The 22,453-nt window shown below is 38.7% G+C and overlaps 1 protein-coding gene across 1 annotated transcript in view; it reads left to right on the top strand.

Moving 5' to 3' along the window:
- The window catches only part of itga9 (integrin, alpha 9), a 422,554-nt gene that overhangs the window by 198,321 nt on the left and 201,780 nt on the right, over nt 1-22,453 (top strand). The window contains exon 16 of the mRNA XM_072263117.1: nt 21,580-21,732. Within this exon, the coding sequence (XP_072119218.1) occupies nt 21,580-21,732 (153 nt within the window). The remainder of the gene's footprint in view (nt 1-21,579; nt 21,733-22,453) is intronic.

The following is a 22,453-nucleotide window of genomic DNA, read 5'->3' on the forward strand; positions in this document are numbered from 1 at the left end:
GTTTTCCTGTAGAGTTTTTGGGCAGGTCACATTTGTCAGCATTGATCACTAATGGTTAGTATAATTTGCTGCATATTGCATATGTATTGTCCACTGGTTTTAGGCTGTTTTTAGGCTTATAATGATGGAACAATTTCTTCCACTGCCAAACGTGAAAAGATTCTTTCATTTCACCCCACTTCTCCGATTTATCTCTTCCATTTCATTTACATTTGCCAAGACATATAAATGCAGAAGATCGTCAGCTAGAGGCTTACCTTAGGATTTTGGACTGGGAGCATGGATACAATTTATATATCAGAAGCACATGTGCACACTGAAGAATGTATTTTTTTAATGCAAGCACTTATTCATTACAGTGCTGTCTATCAGCCATGTTTACCACAGGCTGTTAAATAAGCCTATAAAACACTTTTCTATTTAACAGTATGCTATTGTTTAATTCTTGGAACTCCCCTGTCCTTTGTACCCCCGGTTCTAAAATGATCATAATGTTTCTCACTCAGCAAACTCATAGGAACTTAAGACTGATTGTGAAACCCATCTACTATAAAACTATCAGTCATTATTTGCAGCATTAGTGGACCTCTGTCTCCAGATTTGGACTTTTCCTCTTCTGAATATGCCGGAAAAGAAATGTACTGCTGACATTTGGAACCTTGGTCGAATTGCATTTTCCAGTTGAGAGCTTCTGCTGTCCCTTTTTCTTTTCCCATTCTGCTGACCACTTTCTGCTTGTTCCGTCCCCCTTCTGGCTTTTGGTTATCAGTGTACAAGGAACACTAAGTCTCTATGCCTCACACAACCAGTTTGGCCTAGCCAAAAGTTTTACACAGCGGTAACATGGCTTCCTGACTTCTGTACTCAACACCCTGAATAATGAAGACAGCATACCATTCACCTTCTTTACTGTCCCAGCGACTTGTGTCACCACTTTCACAGCAGTATGGACTTGCACCCCAAGAACCGCTCTGCATCAGTCCTCCTAAGGGTCCTGAAATTTACTGAATGATATCATTCCATTTTGAAGCATTGTGCAGCAACTTCAGTCTTGTTGACCCTCTGACATCTTTGTTGAGTGCCATGGTAACAATATGGTCCAGTCTAGCAGGGAGATGTGAGGAAGTCGTTGATCAGAGAAATGCATTCCCTCACCCTCATGCGGCCCATCGCTCCCAATCCCACAACTGCTGCCACTACATTGAACAGTTCCTCCAAATCCCCCAAAGCTCACCCTATGTTGTACAATCTAGAGGTCACCTATACTGCAATTTACCTTCTCTTTATCGCCACAGTCATAGCTTCCCATCTCTGACACACACCTTGTGCATAGGCAGGTTTACCCTGTTACTCAATGGAAGAACACATTGCTGTTGATACTAGTAAGTCTTTGTAAGGAGATCCCCAGCCAAGCTCTGGCAGAGGAAGACTGGATAACATTTGTACTTTATACTAGAAATGACCTCTACACTACTGTGCTGCCCCACGGTAGCTGGTCGGTTGTGTAAGAGGCCATTTTTTTTATGGGTTACCATTCTTAGTGTAAATAAATTCAAAAGATTGTATTGTCTCTAATCAGACAAAAATTCTTTTGTTGCCTCAATATTTCCTACCGATTTAGAACATCTGACATATTTCACCATTAGAGTTGCCAACTGTCCCCTGTTAGTCGGGACATTCTGTATATTGGGCTAAATTAGTTTGTCCCATACGGGACCGCCCTTGTCCCGTGTTTCCCCCACTAAGGTAGAGCGTTCCTATGAAACCTTTTGTGCCGAAATGGCGTGAAGCGAAGCAGCAATTACCATTTATATGGGAAAAATTTTTGAGCTTTCCCAGACCCAGAAAATAACCTACCAAATCATACCAAATAACACATAAAACCTAAAATAACACTAACATATAGTAAAAGCAGGAATGATATGATAAGTACACAGCCTATATAAAGTAGAAATGATGTATATACAGGGTAGTCGGGAAGATTAAGCCAAAACCGATTTGTAGGAAAAAATCGGCACGTACACGCACGTGCAATGCGCAAGTCACGCATACGCATGCAGGTGCCCGCGCAAGGCTTCATGGTCATGGTAGTCTTTCTCGGGGTAAACACAAGTGTCCCATATTTGACTGCTACTTTTGTCCCTTATTTGGGAGTGAGAAAGTTGGCAACCCTATTCACCATGAAAAATAAAGCCAGCAATATGATAGAATGATTGTAGCATAACATGAAGTAATTTGATCCATTGAATCTATTTGTACTTGTTACAGCAATCTCCTCAGTCCCATTTCCCACTCCTTCCACATAGTCCTACAAACTATTCTCTGCAAATTGTTTTTCAATTCATGTGTGAATATCCTCCTAATTATGTTTCCATTATCCCTGTGAAATATCAAATCTAGATCATTACTACCATGGATAGAAATAACTATCATTGTTTTTTGTTGTCTTTTTTTGCCCTAAATTTTCACTGTTCCCCCACAGTTTTTTTTACCAAAACCATCAGAAAGTTTATTTCTTTTTATCCTACCAAGTCACCCATAATCTTGTATCAAGTTTTATTAAATACTATCTAAAATCCATTGAAATTCCTTCTCTGCCATCCCATCAAGAAATTCAATCCTTAGTCAACTCTACACTGGCTTTCCTTTATCATACTTCTTGAACTGCCTGTTGGTTATTTTTTGCCCAGGTTATTTTTTCTGGTAACTTCCCCAAAAATTGAAGTTTAACTGATAGACCTTCAATTGTCTGGCATGTCCTTGCTCCCTTTTTTGAGCAAGTGTACACTTGCCATTTAACACTCCTCTGGAACTACCATGGGGCAGCACAGTGGTGTAGTGGTTAATGCATCGTTTTACAGCGACAGCAACCAGGGTTTAATTCCCACTGCTGTCTGTAAGGAGTTTGCACGTTGTCTGCGTGACCACCTGTGTTTCGACTTACATTCCAAAGACATGTGGGTTAGTACATTATTTGGTAAAATAGGTGTAATTGGGTGGCGTGGGATCATTGGGCTGCAAGGGCCTGTTAATGTGCTAAATTAAATTAAAATTAAACTCCACATGTACTTCAGATGGATTGGAACACTGTAGGAAATCCTGCAATCTCCAGTCTCTCTGTAGCCTAAATTACATAATATTCAAGTCTATTGTCGTTTAATAATAGGCAGTATTTCTGATATTTCCTCCTTATCAATCTTCACGACATTTATTTTCATTTCTTTCCCTTCTCCTATGATATTTGCATCCCTCTCTTCTATGTCTTTACCTCTTTCTAAAAAAAGCATTTTCTTTATCTGATCTGCCATTCCCTTTTGATTCACATCCTTGTCGATGGACTTCCAGATTCGCTTCTATGTTTACTGCCATTTTATTGTACTCACAATTCGTTCCCTTCTCAGCTTCCCACTAACCTGGTTTTCAATGGATATTCACCTGGCAAGCATCTCCATTTCCCTTCTTATTATCTCTGCCTCCTTTGATACCCATGCTTTCTTAATAACTCTCAAGTCACTTGTTGTACATATCTTGTCTGATCTTCTGAGCTGCCAACTGTCTTTATTCACTTAAAAGGTGTTTTTTTTTTCTTTCAGGTTGAAACTAGCTTTAGCATTCTTATTTAGCCATAGATAACTGGCTCTCCCTTTGGATTTTTTTTTATTTGCCAGGATGTATCTTTTCTGCATATACTGAAAGGCCCCTTTAAACATCTGATAATACTCTGATAGTTTAACCTAATTTGCAAATCTTTGCTCTCATATTCTAGTAATTGTCTTTGTTTAAGTTTAAAATATTAGTCTCAGAGCTAGTTTTCTCTCCCATTAGTCAAATGTAAAATTGAACACGTTATGGTAGGTGGGAGGGAGGAATGGGGCTTGTTTTGCAGTTGTTGTTTTGTTGCTTCTTGTGTTCTGTGTGGCTCTGCTGAGCACTGTGGACAAGCTATGTTGGCGCTGGAATGTGTGGCAACACTTGTGGACTGCCCCCAGCAGATCCTTGGGAGTGTTGGTTGTTAGCACTTGCATTTCACTGCACGTTTCGATAAATAAATGTGAATCTGATCATTGAAACCTACTATCACAATGAAACAATTGATTAATCCAGTCTCACTGCCCAATAGCGGCTGTAGAATGGCTTGCATTCTGGTTGGCTCTGATGTAGATAGCATCCTATAGACTCCTTATTCTTAATCTCCTTTTTCCACCTGAGTTTTCTATTCTGTATGTAAGTTAAAATCCCCCATCTTGATGTGTGCATTCTGCAGGTGATTTAAAAGTTAATTATTTGCATTCAAGCAGTCAACTTTGAAACCATGTTGAAACTATCTTCTTTAATGAATACTGCAAATTGAACGTACTTTGAAGGAACATTTGAAATATCATTTATCTAGCATCCCTCTCCGTTTCCTCCCACCGCTAACTGTTGAATAAAGATAAGCAGGCTGACCTGCTCGGAGTTTTGGTGAAGGGCCTTGGCCCAATATGTTGACTTTTCATTCATTTCCGTAGATGCTCCCTGTGCAACTGAGTTCCTCCAGCATCTTATGTGTGTTACACTGGATTTCCAGCATCTGCAGAGTCTCCTATGTTTATAATAGCTGGATGAGTGCAGGCACGACTTTGGATAGATCCCTCATGCTGCTTGACCTTACTCCCCCTCCTTAGCTCTGGCATTTCATGCTGAGCACTCCCAGACCCAACCTCCCTGATCCATCAGTCCTCCTGAGTATGTGGCCAACACTCAACGTTTTACCTCTTTGGTTGTTTAGGCCTGGCCAGAATCTTGTTGGCAACATGCAAGTTCACTCTTGTGGAGACCGGCCAATGGCAGGAGCACAGAGACCTAGTCTAGGGAATGTCCACACTAATGATATTTATAGTTCAGGTCAGTATGATCAGTGATCAGTTTCATTCCTTTCAGATGCACATCCATACACGTGTCATTCTACAGATGTGCAGTAGAGAGCATCCAAGCAAGTTGCATCACTGCACGGTAGCAAGTGGGCAGCAAGGCCCTACAACGGGTCGTCAAAACTGCATCACTGGTACCAGCCTACCTACCATCAAGGACATACAGTATATACAGAAAGGTGCCAGAAAATGGCAAGTAACATCATGAGGGGTCTCACCCACTCTGCTCATGGACTGTTAGCCTCCTCCCTGATGGGAGTGAGACAATGTAGCATCCATTCCAGGACCACCAGACTCAAAAACAGTTACTTCCCCCAAGCAGTAAGTATGATCAACACTTCTGCCCACTCACCCTCCACATCAACCTCCACTACTTTATCTCTACCTTATGTACATATCACCTTATGTATATATAATCAATCTGTGTATATAAAATGTCTGACACATTTATATGTGTGGTGTTTTTTCTATTATTTTTCTTTGCCTTTTTTTGTGCTACATTGGATCCGGAGTAGCAATTATTTTGTTCTCCTGTGCACTTGTGTACTAGAAGAATCTTGGATCGATAACATTGACAATTCCTGTTGTTCAGGTTTTTTCTATTCTGCTTAACTGCCTCAGGGAGTAAAATGTGTGAATGCATGCCTCAGGGATTGATAAATAATCGCCGTCAAAGATTGTCAAATTATACTTGCAAGCCCGATGCATTTCCAGCCATTAATGGACAGAAAACTCCTCAGTAGTTTTGTACATTTTCTGTACATTTTCCTGTTAGGAAACTGCAAGCATGGTCGTATATTTCCTCTTCTCCTTTTGTCAAATCTAACAATACACTTACTACATGCATGTCTGGCTGGGAATAGAAAATAGTGTCTTTCCCTCATTGAAGGCAGAAACTGGTTTATATTTAATTTTAAAGACCTATGGCCTGATCAGAATTTCTAGCTGCTGTGAAAGGGCAGAGATGTTTTCCTTCAGTGCTGTGTAATTACAAAGTTGAGGAAATATTACTTGGATTGTCAAGTGTATATATTTTCCAGTGCTTTTCAGGATAGATTTGGGATTTAGTGCTTATATGAAACTACATGAACAAAATGAAAGGGACCAAAAGCTGGCTTAGAGAGGACATTGGAAAATGCACTAAATTAATAATGTAATGGGGCGCCGTGGTAGTGTAGAGGTTAGTGCGACACTTTTACAGCTTTGAGTTCAATTCTGATGTCATCCGTAAGGTGTCTGTATGACCTCCCCATGGATATGTGAGTTTTCTCCTGGTGCTTTGGTTTCCTCCCCCAGTCCAAAGACATATCAGGTAGTACACCCTATCCTCGTTATATCCGTCTTCAGACTATAAGGGGATTCACAGTTATGTGAGGAACCTATTTCTACCAACGTCTCGTTATATGCGTCAAAATTCACAGTTATACGAGGAGCACTGCCTTCCCACCAATACTAGTCACGTGCGCACGTCTCACAGTCTCACTATTGGGATAAGAAGCACCGCTTTCCTGCCAATACAAGACAGGTGCGCGCGCCTCGCAATCTCTGTCCCGTCACTCTCGCATTGGTTTTGGCAAGGTGTGGATGCGCGATCTTAAACTTTTGTTGGTTTTACCTATGGTGCAGTGATTTTGTGCTTGAAATATTTAACTATGTCTCCTAAGCATCTGACGTCATGTCTTGGGCCGTCAGCCGAGCGGCAGAGAACCGCTTTAACACTTGAAAAAAAGTTGGAAATTATAAACAGCGCGGCATCAGCTGAAGGTAACACAGCTCTGGGACGCTACTGCCGGGAACAGAAACTTCCCTTAAAAATTCCTTTGCTGCTGGACAATGCGCCAGCCCATCCTAAACATTTGGACAGCATTCATCCTAACATAACAGTGCGTCTCCTCCGCTTAACACAACATCGCTGATTCAACCACTGGACCGGTGTGATCCACATTCAAGGCGTACGTATTTTTTTACGGTGAACTATCTCTCAGATGCTGCAAGCAACAGACGATTTTGAAAATCCTAGGAGTTTACCAATGGTGAGGGAATGGTGGAAGTCGGAACACTTGGCACAAATGGCGATGGACATGGACCCAAGTTTAGAACGAAGTCAGCATTTCAGTCGTTCCCTGCTGTCAACCCTTCTTCCCTACAAGCAAATTTATGCTGAAAAACAAAATGCTGTCAAGCAAACAACCCTCACCATTTTATTCAAATTGCTGTAATCTTCTGCTGCCGGCAGTTCTAAGAGTTCCTTGAGTCTTCCTTCACCCCTTGCTGCGCTTGATATGATCCTGACGACCACAACCATCCACCTTATCTGTGTAAAGCTGCCCGACACCACAACAACCACTCATCTCCCGGAGCGAACACACCTGCCACTGTTGGTGAGTACTGTACACTAGAGGATGTTAACTTTCTATGATTTATTACATTGAATATTACCTTAAATTGATTAAATATAATACAAATGTTGTCTTGTAGTACTGCTTTTGTGTCGAATTGGTATGAAAATGTGAATAAGTTACAGATAAAACATATTTAGGAAGCCCTCTGGAACGCATCCCTATTTTCTCCATTTAAATAATTACTCACATTATGCGATTTCACATTATGCGTCAACTTCGAGGAATGTATCCCTCGCATATAACGAGGATAGGGTGTAGCTTGTTTGGTCATTGTAAATTGTCCCATGATTAGTTTAGTGTTAATTTGGGGGTTGTTGGGGGTTGCTGCCTCTATTAAAATCCCACAGAATAGCAATAGAAAAGGGTAACCAGAAACCGGAAACACATGCAACATGAACCGCAAAGTCCTCTTAAAAACAAGTCCAATCCACAAGCTGCACCAATCAATCCTTGCCCAAGACCCAAGACTCCTGCATTTCCCTCCAGTAGCAGTGAGGGAGAGGGAGAGGGAGATGGGTTAATCTCAGGCAGGTTATATTGAACACTCACTTGTTCTCATTGATTTCAGTCTTGCTCAGTGCTTTAATCGGTGAGTAATGGAGCCGGTCATATGTTTGCACTCTACCATTAGGCTGCACACTCTATTCTCAATTTTGCTCTCAGTCTCTGAGACAACAAAAGTGCCAGACTGCTCAATTGGCCCCAAGACACATTATCAAAATGTAAAATACAGGCTCAATTGGACACAGATTAGTAGTAGAAATATATTGAAAAGGCGAAGAAGAAGCAGTTTTGTGAACTGCCTGTGGGTCGTCACCATTGGTCACTGATTTATTATTCCTCTCAACCACCTTCTTCTGCCTTCTCCCCATCTGACACCCCTTACTAATGAAGAACCTATCATCCTCGACTTTAAATATACCCAATTACTGTGGCAATGTATTCCACAGATTCACCACCTTCTAGCTAAAAAAAAAAATTCCTCCTCATCTCTGTCCTAAAGGGAACCCCTTGTATTCTGATACTGTGCTCTCTGGTCCTAGACTGCCCACATGAGAAGAAAGTTCATTTTACACGTATACAAAAACATGCTGAAACATTAAAGGGGGAGGAGAAGATGGCGGTGCGACGCAATGCGTGCGGCTGCTCCAAAATGATATCGTATGTGTTAACTAGGGGCCGTGCACAATTCTGATTTGATGGAGACAGACATGAGAAGCACAGGGGAACACCTGGAGAAACTTCTGAAATGCCCACTTCGCTGCCGCTGCTACTGTGCGATCGAGAATCTTTGGAGGGGAAGGCCCCAAATCCTTGGCTTTGCCTATTGTCTGTTGCCAGGGCTGGGGTCGAAGCACTCGGCAGAGGTAGTGCTCGGTGTCGGAGAGCTGGTTGGAGGCTTGAAGTTTTTGGACGGACTCAAGAGTCGGCTGTGGTCGGGTGCTTCCAGGATGCTGCATCGGCAAGTTTGCAGCGCTGGAATCTCATGGCAGGGAAAGTTTTTCTTCCTTCTCCATCTGCATGAGATCATGGGACTTTTGAGAGACTTTGAGACTTTTTTTTAACTGTGCCCTGGTCTGTTCTTCATCAAATTACGGTATTGCTTTGCACTGTTGTAACTATATGTTATAATTATGTGGTTTTTGTCAGTTTATCGGTCAGTTTGTCTTGTGCTTCTGTGATATCATTCTGGAGAAACATTGTATCATTTCTTAAAACATGCATTACTAAATGACAATAAAAGAGGACTGCGTGTCCTCATAATCTAATAATCTAATCTAATTGCATCCAACTTTAGCGCACAATTATGTTTACTTATTGAAGATGAAATTACAGAATACTTAGAACTTCAACATAAAATAGGGAAAAGTCAGTGTAGTTTCATTAAGAAATGAAAAATCCATGAGGATTTTTTGACAAATCTGTTGGAAATTTGTGAGGAGGTATTGAGTAGGTTTGTCAAAAGAGTCAGTAGACATTAATAACTTGGATATTAAGAAGGCCTTTGAAAAAGTGCTGTACATCCTGCTAAGCAAGGTAAAAGCCTGTCGTGTTAGAGTCAAGGTGGATGGAAGGTTGGCTCTCTGACAGAAGTCAGTGAGTTGGAATAAAGGGGTCCTTTTCAGCTGCCGGTGATTAGTGGGGTTCTGCAGGGGCCAGTGTTGGAATGCATCCTTTCACATGTGTTTATGATCTAGATGAAGGAATTGACAGGGCATTGTGGTCAAGTTTGCAGATGATACCAAGATTGGAGAATCCACAGAAGGATGGCAAAGGAGTGGCAGATGGGATATGGTGTAGGGAAGTGTGGGATAATGTTCTTCAATAGGAAGAATAGAGGTCTCGCCAGTTTTCCAAACAGAAGAGATTCGTCAGATGCTAGAAATCTGGAGTAGCACACACGTAAATACTGGGATAACTCAGCAGGTCAGGGAGCATCTGTGGAGAGGAATAAACAGGTGACATTTTGGACTGAGAAGTCTTGATGAATGGACTCAGCCTGAAATGATGACTGTTTATAGAATCTGCCTCATCTCCACCATTTTGTCTGTTAGACTATTTTCTAAATGGGAAGAAACATTTAGAAATCAAAATTACAAAGAGAGCTTTTATAAGGCATTGCTCAGATGACATTTGGAATATTTTATTGTGAGCAATTTTGAGCCCAATATCAAAGAATGAATGTGCTGGCTGTGGAGATGACCCAAAGGAGGATCACAAGAAAAAATCTGGGAATGAAAGGGTTAACGTATGAGGAGAGTCTGAAATCTCTGGGCCTGGATTTGATGGAACTCAGAAGGATGAAGATGGGGGTGGGGTTATCTCATTGAATCCTCCTGGATTCTGAAAAGCCAGAACAGAGTGCACATGGCGAGGAAGTTTTCATCAGAAGGACAGTCTAGGATCATGCTTTTAAGGTTAGATGGGGAAAAGTTTAAAGGCAACATGAGGGCCATGTTTTTTTATATAAATATTGGTGGGTTCCTGAAGAGTTCTCAAGCATAGTGAGGAATTGGCATTCAATAAGCTTTGAAATAGTCACATGAATACGGGGCGGGGGGGGAGTGGAAGATATGAATGATGCATAGGAGGGAGACATTTAGTTCAAAGTAAATTTATTATCAAAGTCACCATATGCTACCATGAGATTCATTTTCTTAATTCACAATAAATAGAAAGAAACAGAATAGAATCAATGAAAAAATGCACACAACAAAAATGGACAAACCACTAGTGTGCAGAAGGGAACAAACTGTGCAAGTACAAAAAGAATAATAAAAATAAATAAGCAATAAATATTGAGTACACAAGTTGCAGAACCCTTAAAAGTGAGTCCATATGTTGTGGACTCTGTTGGGATGATTGAAGTCATCCCCTGTGGTCAAAGAAGCTGATGGTTAAGGGGCAATAACTGTTCCTGAACCTGGTGATGTGGGTTCTGAGGCTCCTGAGAGAAGAGGGCATGGCCTGGATGGTGGGGTTTCTTGGTGATGGAGGCTACTTCCCTGTGACAGTGCTCCTTGTAGATATGCTCACTGGTGGCGAGGGCTTTGCCTGTGATGGACTGAGCCATATCCACTACTTTTTGTAGTTTATTTTGCCATTCAATGACATTAGTGTTTCCATACCAGGCCATGATGTACTGAGTCAGTATACTGTCTACCAAGTGTCCAAAGAAGTTTGTCAAATTTTTAAATGACATGCTAAATCTGCGCTGACTTCTTAGAAAGTAAAGATGCTGCTAAGTCTTAGTAATGGCAGTTTCTTTGTGTGCTGGATTCAGGACAGATCTTCTCAAATGATAGCACCGTGAAATTTAAAGTTATTGACTCTTTCCACCTATGATGTCCCAATGAAGACTGGCTCAAGGCCCTTTGATTTCTTCCTCCTGTAGTCAATAATCAGGGGTCAGAGGTGAGCCAGGACCAGTCTCTCTAGGGTCTTCATGATGTGTGAGGTCAGGGCCACTGCATGGTAGTTATTCAAGACTTTTGGTTGGCCCTTCTTGGGTACTGGGACCACGCATGATGTTTTACGTACAGTAGGGACCCATTCCAGGCTGAGACTCAGATTGAAAATACACTGGGGAACTCCACGCAGCTGCTCAGCACACTCCTTCAGGACCTTGGGGTTCACACCATCCAGTCCCAATGCTTTGCTGTGTCTGAGTTTCCCCAGAGCCCTTCTCCCTGCTCAGTAGTGAAGGTGAGTCCATGATGACTGTGAGGTTGATAGAAGGTGGGGGCTGGGGGAGGTGAAGATCGGGACGATAGCAGGTGGTATATGGAGGTGTGGATGGTAGGTGCAGGGCAGTAAGGGGATGTAGATAGTGGTAGCCTGTGTTGTTCATCCACATGTTGAATTCTAGGGAGAGGATGGAGGAGGGGAAGTGTTGGTGCTGAGGGAGCAATGGCTGGACTGGTGTGCTGAGGGGGGTGTGAGCAGGAGGACAATAGTAAAACCTATTAAAGAATTGGTTTAACTCATTCATGGCCATTCATAGCTGCATTCTGAGGCTCTACATGAGGCTCTATTCTAAACACAAGAAAATGTGCAAATGCTGGAAATCCAAAGGAACACACACAAAATGCTGGTGGATCTCAGCAGCCAGGCAGCATTTCAGACTGTGACATCCTTAAGTCTGACTGATAAAGAATGTGTTTTACTGTTTGTGCACACATCTTAACTTGCAGTTTCTTCAAAATGGGTGTAAGTGTACATCTTGTGTCCTTCCACGATGAAAAGATTAGTGGAGCATTTGGGTGGGTATTGTATTCAGCTTGTAGCTGTTGTTCTTAATTGGCTGTGTTTTTCACTCGTGCTTCTTTCACTGAGAGCACTAGCTATAAGTTCCATCTAAATCAGTAGATCTACTTTTCAAACTATGGTAGTTTCAAAGACTAACCCTTTGAGTTTATCTTAACTTCACTGTAATAATGTAGATATTAGATATGTATTTATATATCAAATCCTGCATTTTGGAACAATCATACTAAGTGACAGGAGATTGCAGATGTGTTCAGACATGGAAGCCGAAAAGTTTGGAATGTAGTGACATGGTGATCTCAGGATTGTGGGATCTGCACCCGAATTTCAGAATTAATTTTGATGGAGTAGGAGCACGACCTTGGAGATATGTTCAGTAAGCACATGGTTGTAGAATGAACATTGTTCTCTGGCTAAAAAATATTTTTCCATTGAAATCAAGCACGACTATGTTAATATGACCTGAGGTAAATTTCTACTCCAGTATATCCTTGTAGCTAATACAGTACTTTGCTTTATTACATTTTTTTTAATTAATAGAATTACTTGCTTAAATCCATAGTTTAAGTTAAACAGCTTTGGAGTTGAAAGCTGTATTTAATTAGATAATGAATTAGAATTTGAACTTTACACTCCTAATTTAATTTATCTCAGATCCCGAAAGCTAACAGCTTTCAATAAAATATAATTTAAAATCATTATGTGGAGGTTATTCATTGATTGAGTGAATAAGACATGAACTTCTATAGATTTTGCGATTATGAAGCTTTAGGGCAGGGGTTCCCGACATTTCTTATGCCATGGACCAATACTATTAAGCAAGGGAACCCCTGCTCTAGGGTTTGACTCCAGTGGAACAGAAAACTAAAATTTGGATTTTCATACTTCTTGGAATATGACAAGCTCGTTGGTTTAATTATCATTTGATCTCAAAACATTGAAAGATCTTGGTGCAGAAATCCAGAGAAATTAGACTACTGGAGTATGTGAAAGACGTAAGTGTTTGGGATGAGATACAGCCTGCTTATTGGTTTAATGATCATTTAATTTCAATATATTGACAACTTCTGGTGTGGAGATAAAGGAAAATGGGACTACTGGAATGTGTGAAAGACGAAGATCTAGAATGAGATGTTTAACAATTTAAAGAGATAATTATGTAATTTGATAATTTATTAACAGTTTTCCAGTCATTTTAAAAAACATGCTTATTTAGTTAGAGTTGTAGAGTTTTACTGCACTGAAGTGGGTCATTGGGCTCAACGCATCTATGCCAAGCTTTTTGCTCATTTGCACTTTCCTTGAAGGTGGATGTAGTGGTGAGTGAAAAAACTTTGGCATTCTTGCCTTCAGTTAGGATATTGAGTACAAGAATTTGTGACTGAGGGATTGGGTTATAGAGGAGTTTGAGCAGGTTGGGACATTTTTCATTGGGACATAGGAGAATGAGGGGTTATCTTATAGAGGTGTATAAAAGGAAGGACACAGATAGGCTAAATGGGGAATGTAAAACTACAGGGCATAGGTTTAAGGTGAGAGGGGTGAGATTTAATAGGAACCTGCAACAGCGCCTTCTTCACACTGAGGATGGTCTGGTCAGTATATGTAATGAGCTACTAGAGGAAGTAGCTGAGGAAGGAATATTAACCACATCTAAATAGCACTTAGACAGGTACATGGTTAGTAAAGATTCCAAGGGATATCAGCCACATTCAGGAAGATGGACTTGCTTGCCAAGGCAACACAAGGTAAAAGGGGAACCCAAGCAAGGTTCTTTAGAAGGCAAAGGATTTAGAAAATATGACATTTTTTTTAAAAGGGGGTGAATCCTTCTCACAGGAAGGAGGCTATTAAATTGAGGGGCTCAAGAAGTTTCATGGAATGGCAATCAGGGAAGAACTTGTAAGGCAATTGGAGAAATTTAAATTAATTAAGGAGGGCTAGAATCAATCTGTAAATATTAAACCATCTTTTCAGTTGTCTGATGAAGTAGCAAGGAAAGCTAATGAAGGAAATATAATGGATGTTGTCCCATGGATTTTCAGAAAGTGTTTAACCAAGTACCACATAAAATTCCAAGGAACAAAACTGAAGCCTAGGATTAGAATGGATTGGATTAAAAACATGATTGAAGGACCGAAAGTAGTGAGAATGGAGGCAATGCACAGTATTCCACAAGGGGTAGTAACAGGGCTAATCTGTATATAAATAACTTAATTATGTCCTGTTCTTGTCTTCAGACATTAGTAAAAGTGTAAAGCTCCTTGTGAGGATGCAGAAGAAGATTACAGGGCTGAACAGCTTCAGCTGCAAGCATAAGTTAGAAAAATTAGGTTGTTCTTGGAGCAGAGATTTGTTAGTATACAAGGTTGTGATGTGTTTAGATACTATGTGTAAAGAATGTTGTTACCATAAACTTATGCAATCTACTAAGTTATAGGCTCTTCCAGAAGATTAAGATACATGATGACTTGGCCATTTAGATTTAGACTTCGCTTGCCCTTAGAAGACAGGGGCTCACTCTGGCTAGAGGTCCGTGACTGGTGGTGCTACACATGGATCCATGCTGGGACCTCTGCTGTTTGTGATGTATATAATGTGGATGGGTAGGTTAGTAACTTCAGGAATGATGCAGAGATTGTGGATGTTTGCCAGCAGGATATGGAGCAGTTGCAGATATAAGTGAAGAAGTGGCAGGTGGAGTTACATCTGGGCAAGTGTGAGATCTTGCACGTTGGGAGATCAAATATAAAGGGACAGACCTTTAACAGTGTTAATGTACTAATGAACCTTAGGGTCCAGGTCCATAGCAACTGAACGTGGCTGTACAGGTTAATAGGTGGTAAAGAAGGCCAATGACATACTTGCTTTACTAGTTAAGGCATTGTCATCGAGTCAGTAAGTTGCTACATTTTTATAAGCTCTGGTTAGGCCACATCTGCAATATTACATTGAATTCTTGTTGCCCAATTATCGGAAGGATGTGGAGGTTTTGGTGAGGGTGCTGAAGAGATTTAACAGGATACTGCCTGGATTAGAAGGAGTTTATCATTTCAGAGGGTCTGCCCTGGGTTCAGCACTTAAGTGTCATTCCAAAGAGGGGACAGTAGTGCCTCTACTTCCTTAGAAATTTGCAAAGATTTCGACATGTCATCTAAAGCTTTGATAATTTCTGTAGGTATGTGGTGGAGAGTATATTGACTGGTTGCATCATGGCCTGGTATGGAAAGACCAATACCCTCGAATAGAAATGCTTACAAACAGTAGGGGATACAGCCTAGTCCGTCACGGGTTGAGCCCTCCCCACCGCTGAGCACAGTTACAGGGAGTACTTTTGCAGGAAATCAGCATCCATCATCAAGGACCCCCACCATCCATGGCATGCTCTCTTCTTGCTGCCATAAGGAAGGAAGTACGGGAGCAGGATCCATGTCTCTAGGTTCAGGAACTGTTTTAGCCACTCAGCCACCAGGCTCCTGATGATTCAGGGATAATGTCCGAACTTTTGCATTCTCTTCAAAGTACTTTACAGTATAGAGGCAGATGCTGAAACTGCGCAGGAGCAGTCTGCACAGGTCTGGATAGCTACCCCAGAAATCTATTTACTTTTTTGGAAGTCTCTGCTGATGCCGCAGAAGGAACTGGTACGTCAAAGAAAGAAAGAAAGTTTTTTTTAGACAGCTGTTTGGTTGAAATTACTCAGCACCTTAGATCAAAGTACTTTCCCCTTTGTGGTTTACTAAACCTAGAGCATCTTCCTGATCACTAAACATCATATTTGGATGCGTAGGAGGCCTCAGAGGTACACGTAGAAATGCAATTTTTAATTCTTGGTCAGGGTGGTTGTTTCAACAGTGCGGACAAATTACTTTTAAAGATATTCAGAATAAAAATATGGATGAAAATGTAAAGAGTTGATGAACCTCATTATCAAAATGAGAAGTATCTTTATTACCAAAGACACTTTATGCCTTGTATTAATAATAATCCAAACTCCATTAGTTTCTCTTTCAATATTTTTATTAATTTTTATATATATATATATATATATATAAAAGAATACAGAGTACAGGAAAAAAAAATATACGTCAATACATTAAGCTAAATCGCATATGAAGACTGCTTACCCTATATTAGTATAAGTCAATTAGTTCGTAACATTGAAAAATAATAATTTTATTATGTTAAAAAAATCTAACCCGCTACCAAGACTGAAGCTGATTAGTAGAAAAAAAAGAAAAAAAGATTGTGAGTCATCATCTGTGCTTTAACAGCAAATCAAAGGTTTTTAAAATAACTCAGAAAAGGTCCCCACATTGTTTGAAAGTCTTGACTAGATTCAAAGTTTGAACATCAAATCTTCTCTAAATTTAAACATGACATCACATCATGTAACCATTAGGCGTGAATAGGAGGGGCCACATCTTTCCATTTAAGCAAAAGTGTCCTTCTGGCCATAAGAGACATAAAAGCCAAAATGTGCAAATCAGATGGTTCCAAAATAATATCCTTTCCTCCAACAATACCAAATAAAGCAGTCAAAGGAGTAGGCTTGAAATTTACTTTAAAAAATATCGAAAAGGTTTGAAATACTTCTTTCCAATATTTTCCAAGACTCGGACATGTCCAAAACATATGAATGAGTGAAGCTTCTCCATTATTACATTTATCACAATACGGAGATGTATCTAAGTAAAAACGAGACAACTTATCCTTAGTCATATGGACCACTTTAAGTTGAAGGAGAGAGTGACGGGCACATTACGATGAAGTGTTGACCAATTTAAAAATTTGATTCCAAGTTTCCTCAGAAATTGAAGTCTATAAATCTTGTTCCCAAAGATTTTTAGTTTTATCTAAAGGAACACTTCTCATTCCCAATTGCATATTATAAATATTAGATATAGATCCATTATAAAAAGGTTTCAGATTAAAAATTACATCTAGTAGATTCTTATCATGACTTTTAGGAAATGTACTTATTTGAGACAGTAAAAAATCTCTTATTTGTAGATATTGAAAAGAATGAGTTTTGGGTAAACGATATTTAGTTGACAGTTGTTCAAACGAAGAAAGACTTCCCTCTACAAACAAGTCCTGAAAGCATTTAATACCTAATCTATCCCATTCTTTAAAAGCCACATCAATCATAGAGGGTTTAAAAAAAATTAGAAAAAATGGGACTCAAAAGAGAAAATCTCAATAAGGCAAAATATTTTCGGAATTGTATTCAAATCCTTATAGTGTGTTTAACTACCAGATTATCAGTTAACTTACTCAAAGACAAAGGAAGTGAGGATCCAAGAAGAGAAATAATAGAGAATTTATTAACAGAATTAGCTTCTAAGAAAACCCACATCGGGCAATCTTCACAATTTATATAATATAACCAAAATGTAAGATTTCTTATATTAACTGCCCAATAATAAAATTAAAATTTGGTAAGGCTAATCCTCCATTCTTCTTATATTTCTGAAGATGAATTTTATTTAATCTAGAGTGCTTATTCTTCCATATGTAAGAAGATACAATAGAGTCAAGAGAATCAAAAAAGGATTTAGGAATGAAAATCGGCAATGCCTGAAAAAGATATATAAATTTAGGTAATATATTCATTTTGATAGAGTTAATTCGACTGATTAACGATAACGAAAGAGGCGACCAATTTAATAGTATTCTTTTTACATGATTCAATAGACTAAAAAATTTTTCTTTAAATAGACACTTATAATTTTTAGTAATTGTTACACCTAAATAAGTAAATTGGTTTCTTACAATTTTAAAAGTAAGGTTAGAATTTGTTGGTATCAAATTGTTCAAAGGGAAAAGTTCACTTTCATGTAGGTTTAATTTATAACCTGAACACTGGCTTAAACAGGAGAGTAAAGAAAGCACATGGGGTAATGAAGTCTCAACATTAGAAATAAATAGCAGGGAATCATCAGCATACAGCAAGACTTTATGAATAGTGTCTCTCCTTAAAATACTGGTGATATCATTAGATTTTCAAAAAACAATGGCTAAGGGTTCTAAGGCCAGATCAAAAAGCAAAGAGCTCAATGGACAACCTTGTCTAGTGCCATGTTGAAGCTTAAATGGTTTGGAGTTATCAAAATTAGTGATAACCCTAGAAGAAGGGGCTAAATAAAGTAATTTAATCCATTGAATGAAAACAGGTCCAAAATTAAATTTTTCTAAAGTTTTAAATAAATAATTCCATTCAACTCTGTCGAAAGCTTTCTCAGCATCTACAGATACTACACATTCCGATACCGTGTTAGAAGGAGAATAAATAACATTTAATAACTGGCGAATATTAAAGTGAGAATATCGATTTTTGATGAATCCGGTTTAGTTCTCAGAAATGACAGATGGTAAAATATTTTCAATCCTATGGGCCAGAACTTTAGATAAGATCTTAGCGTCAACATTAAGTAAAGAAATTGGTCTATAAGAAGAGCATTCAGTTGGATCCTTATTCCTCTTAAGAATGAGCGAAATGGAAGCCTCATAAAAAGATTGAGGGAGTCTGCCCGACTTAAATGAATCCGAAAAAACTGAACATAAATGAGGCATAAGCAGTGAGGAAAAGGTCTTATAAAATTTTCCAGAAAATCCGTCTGGACCCGGAGCTTTCCTCAAACATAATGAGCGCACAGCCTCGACAATTTCCTCAAAAGAAATAGGTTGTTCCAACAATTTTCTGTTGTTGGCAGAAACTGTAGGAATATTTATCTGATCTAAAAAAATTGTTCACTACAATATGATCCTTAGAAGATTCAGAACTATAAAGTTCGGAGTAAAATTCTCTGAAAGTATCATTTATTTCTAAATAATCAGTTGTCCTATCGCCATTAGCTTTGCATGTTTCCTTAATCTGTTGTTTAGCTCTACAGGTTTTAATTTGATCAGCCAATAATTTACCTGTTTTATCTCCATGAATATAAAATAGAGAGCTGATGGGGTAACAGCTCTCTACTGCTGCTCCTAATTTACTTACTTTTCTCTTCAACCTTTTGAAATACTATTGTTAGACGGGATATTATTTTAATACGACTACCAAAGCAGCTTTGGAAGCTATTACGAGTTCAATTCAAAAGCTTACTGAGGAGTTTCAACATTTTAGAAAAGAAATCAGCGCTGAAATTAAACAAATAGGTACGAAACTAGAAGATATTCAAGTAATTCTAACCGAACGTGATAAAAAGATAAGGAACGTGAAGATGTTATTACTTTACTGGATGGGAGAATGGATGATATGCAAAAGCTATATGAAAAACAATTTAAGACTAATGAAATGATGACCAGAAGATTATTGATTTGGAAAACAGAAGTAGGAGGAACAACTTACGAATCCTGGGACTTAAAGAACAAACTGAAGGAGATCGTCCTAAAGAATTCTTTGCAAATCTTTTGATGGAATTATTCCCTGATATTATAAAGTCTGTGCCTTTGATTGATCGTTCTCACAGGTCACCTATCTACCAATCTGCATCAAAATCTAAACCAAGATCAGTCGTTATATGTTTCCATGAATATCAAATAAAGGATCGTCTGATTCATGCTGCCCATAGAGAAGGTATGACTGACTATCAAGATCAAAAGATACGTATTCGAGATTATTCATCAGAAGTTATGGCAGAACATGCTAAGTTCAAAAAAGTTATGATGCAGTTATACAGTCAAAATTTTAAACCCTCTCTTTGTTCTCTGGCTCGACTGAGGATTACATTGGAAGATGGATCATTTAAATAGTTCTATATGAAGGAACATCGCAAGAATTTTTAGACTTATAAAAAAATCAATGACTGTATGTGTGTGTGTATATATATATATATATATATATATATATATATATAATAGACTAAAAATCTTGCAGAACAGAAATACCACATATTAAAAAAGACTGTTTAATATCTTTTAGTATGAATAATTGTTATTTCTGTTTGATAAACCCGTCTAAGCTTGTTTCTCACTATTATTTGGTCTAGGTTGGAAAGTAAATAACCCTGAATTCTTGGGAGCGGTTCCAACAGGCTTTCTAAGGGAATGTGTTTAGGAGAAGTAGATAATGGTTGCTCTATAACCGAGTTTCTTTCTTTGGGAGGGGGAGGAGGGATAGGGAGTCTTTTTTTCTTGAAGCTGGTTTGGGAATTTAATCAATTCTGTTGCTTAGTTAATATATTTCAAGGTTTATTATTTGGGTTTGATATACATTTTTCTGATTGCTATTTTAATCTTTCGTATAAAGGGCCTTAAAATGGATCAAAGTATTAATTTACTTATTTTTAATGTAAAAGGACTAAATCATCCTGTGAAAAGAAATACGATTTTTGTCTATATTGGAAAACTTAAGGTACCCATTGTTTTTCTTTAAGAAACACATATACGCAAGTGTGACAATTCACACTTTTTTATTGATGGAGGGAATCTCATTTTCATTCTTCATTTCAGGCCAAAGCAAGAGAAGTTTCAATCCTTATAGATAATAAAGTTCCCTTTGTTCAACATAAAGTAATTTCTGATATTAATGGGCATTTTGTTATAGTATCAGGGAAACTAAATAACAAATTAATGCTATTTGCCAATGTGTATGCTCCGAATATAGATGACCCAGGTTTCTTTGAGCGTTTTTTTTTTCATTTGCCAGATCTAGGTCTGTACTCATTGGTGATGGGTGGAGACTTTAATTGTTGCTTAGATCCAGTTTTAGATCGTTCATCTTTTAAATCAATGATACCAAATAAATCAGCTGTGTTTATTAAATCTTTTTTATTGAAATGTGGCATTGTTGATGCCTGGCATTTTTCTCATCCAGTAGATAAGGAATATTCGGTTTTTTTCTCACGTTCATCATACATATTCTAGGATTGATTATTTTTTTTTACTGATAGCCAACTGATTCCATTAGTGTGATCCTGTGAATATAAAGAGATTGCTGTTTCAGATCACGCTCCTGTGTTTCCATCTTTAAATCTTCCTGGTCTTCTTCAAACAAATTAATTTTGGTGATTTAAACTAACTTTGTTATATGATAAAGAGTTTTTAAAGTTTATGGAGAGACAAATGACTTTTTTTTTGAAGGGAATACGTTAGAGGAGACTTCAAGTCTTATAAGATGGGATGCCTTTAAGGCGTATATTAGAGGACAAATTATTTCTTATACTGCAAGTATTAAGAGGAAAGCTAATAAAGAGAGAAGTGATTTAGCTAATCAGCTGAAACAGTTAGAGCAAGACTATGCCTTGGCTCCAGAACCTACTTTATGTAAAAGACGTGTTGAATTTAAAACTAAATATGATCTTCTTTTAACTTATACAACTGAAACCCAACTCCTAAAAGATAAAAGTCAAATTCCATTAGTTTCTAATGGATGAAGGTGAGAATCAGTTCTTACTATTTATTGAGCTACACGGGCTTCTGCTTTTAGATTTAGATTGTCTTTTGGAAGTTTTTGGTGATGCTTTAAATTTAAATAAATTATTTGTTTTCATCTACAGCGGGAGGTGAAGGATGTGATTGCACCAATTGTCTTTGAAGTATCATACAGCTTGGGCAAGCACAAAATTGGTGACAAGACTCTGAAGGATCTTCCAGCTTTACAACCAATCCTTCGCTGGAAGAAAGGTCATAAACTTGCTCATCGAAACCAGGTGAATTTTAAGATTGTACAACAGATAGCATATTCCGTGTTTTTTTCTTAACCCATTGCTGTAGTTTTCCAAAAGAAAACATAAGTTCTGTGTAGGGTTGCACTGTGAACATGCACCCATCCACTATAAACTGTTAAAGGCTATGATTGCATTTGTATATCCAACAGTGACACCAGAAGTTAAGTTCATGCCTCATAGGTTTTGGATATCCAGGTTCAATCCTCATCTCAGTTGCAGTCTTGAGGATGTTCTTCCTGTGACTCAATGGGTTTCCTCTGGGTGCTCTGGCTTCTTCCCACATCCCAAAACATCTGGATGGTAGGTAATTGACCACTATAAATTGCCCATGGTGTTTAGGTGAGTCAGAAATGGTGCAGATTGGGCCACAAATCCTATTTTGCACTGCATCTCTTTGATGCTGTGATCTCTTAACACTGATGCAAGATCATCCCACAGGCAGTGTAACTTGATTCTTTAACTGAAGTTCTGTTCTCCAAAGGTTACATTAATAATTTACAAATATTGCTCAGAGGGTATTGTTTAGAAGTTGACAGTATTTGAAAAACGCAAGAAATTCTGCAGATGCTCGATATCTTGAGCAATACAAGCAAAGTGCTGGAAGAACTCAGCAAGTCAGGCAACATCCACAGAGGGGAATAAACAACCTTCATTTTGGGCTGAGACCCTTCATCAGGACTGGAAAGGAAGGGGGCAGAAGCCA

The sequence above is a fragment of the Mobula birostris genome, chromosome 1 (genome assembly GCF_030028105.1).
Source record: "Mobula birostris isolate sMobBir1 chromosome 1, sMobBir1.hap1, whole genome shotgun sequence".
NCBI classification, from domain to species: domain Eukaryota; kingdom Metazoa; phylum Chordata; class Chondrichthyes; order Myliobatiformes; family Myliobatidae; genus Mobula; species Mobula birostris.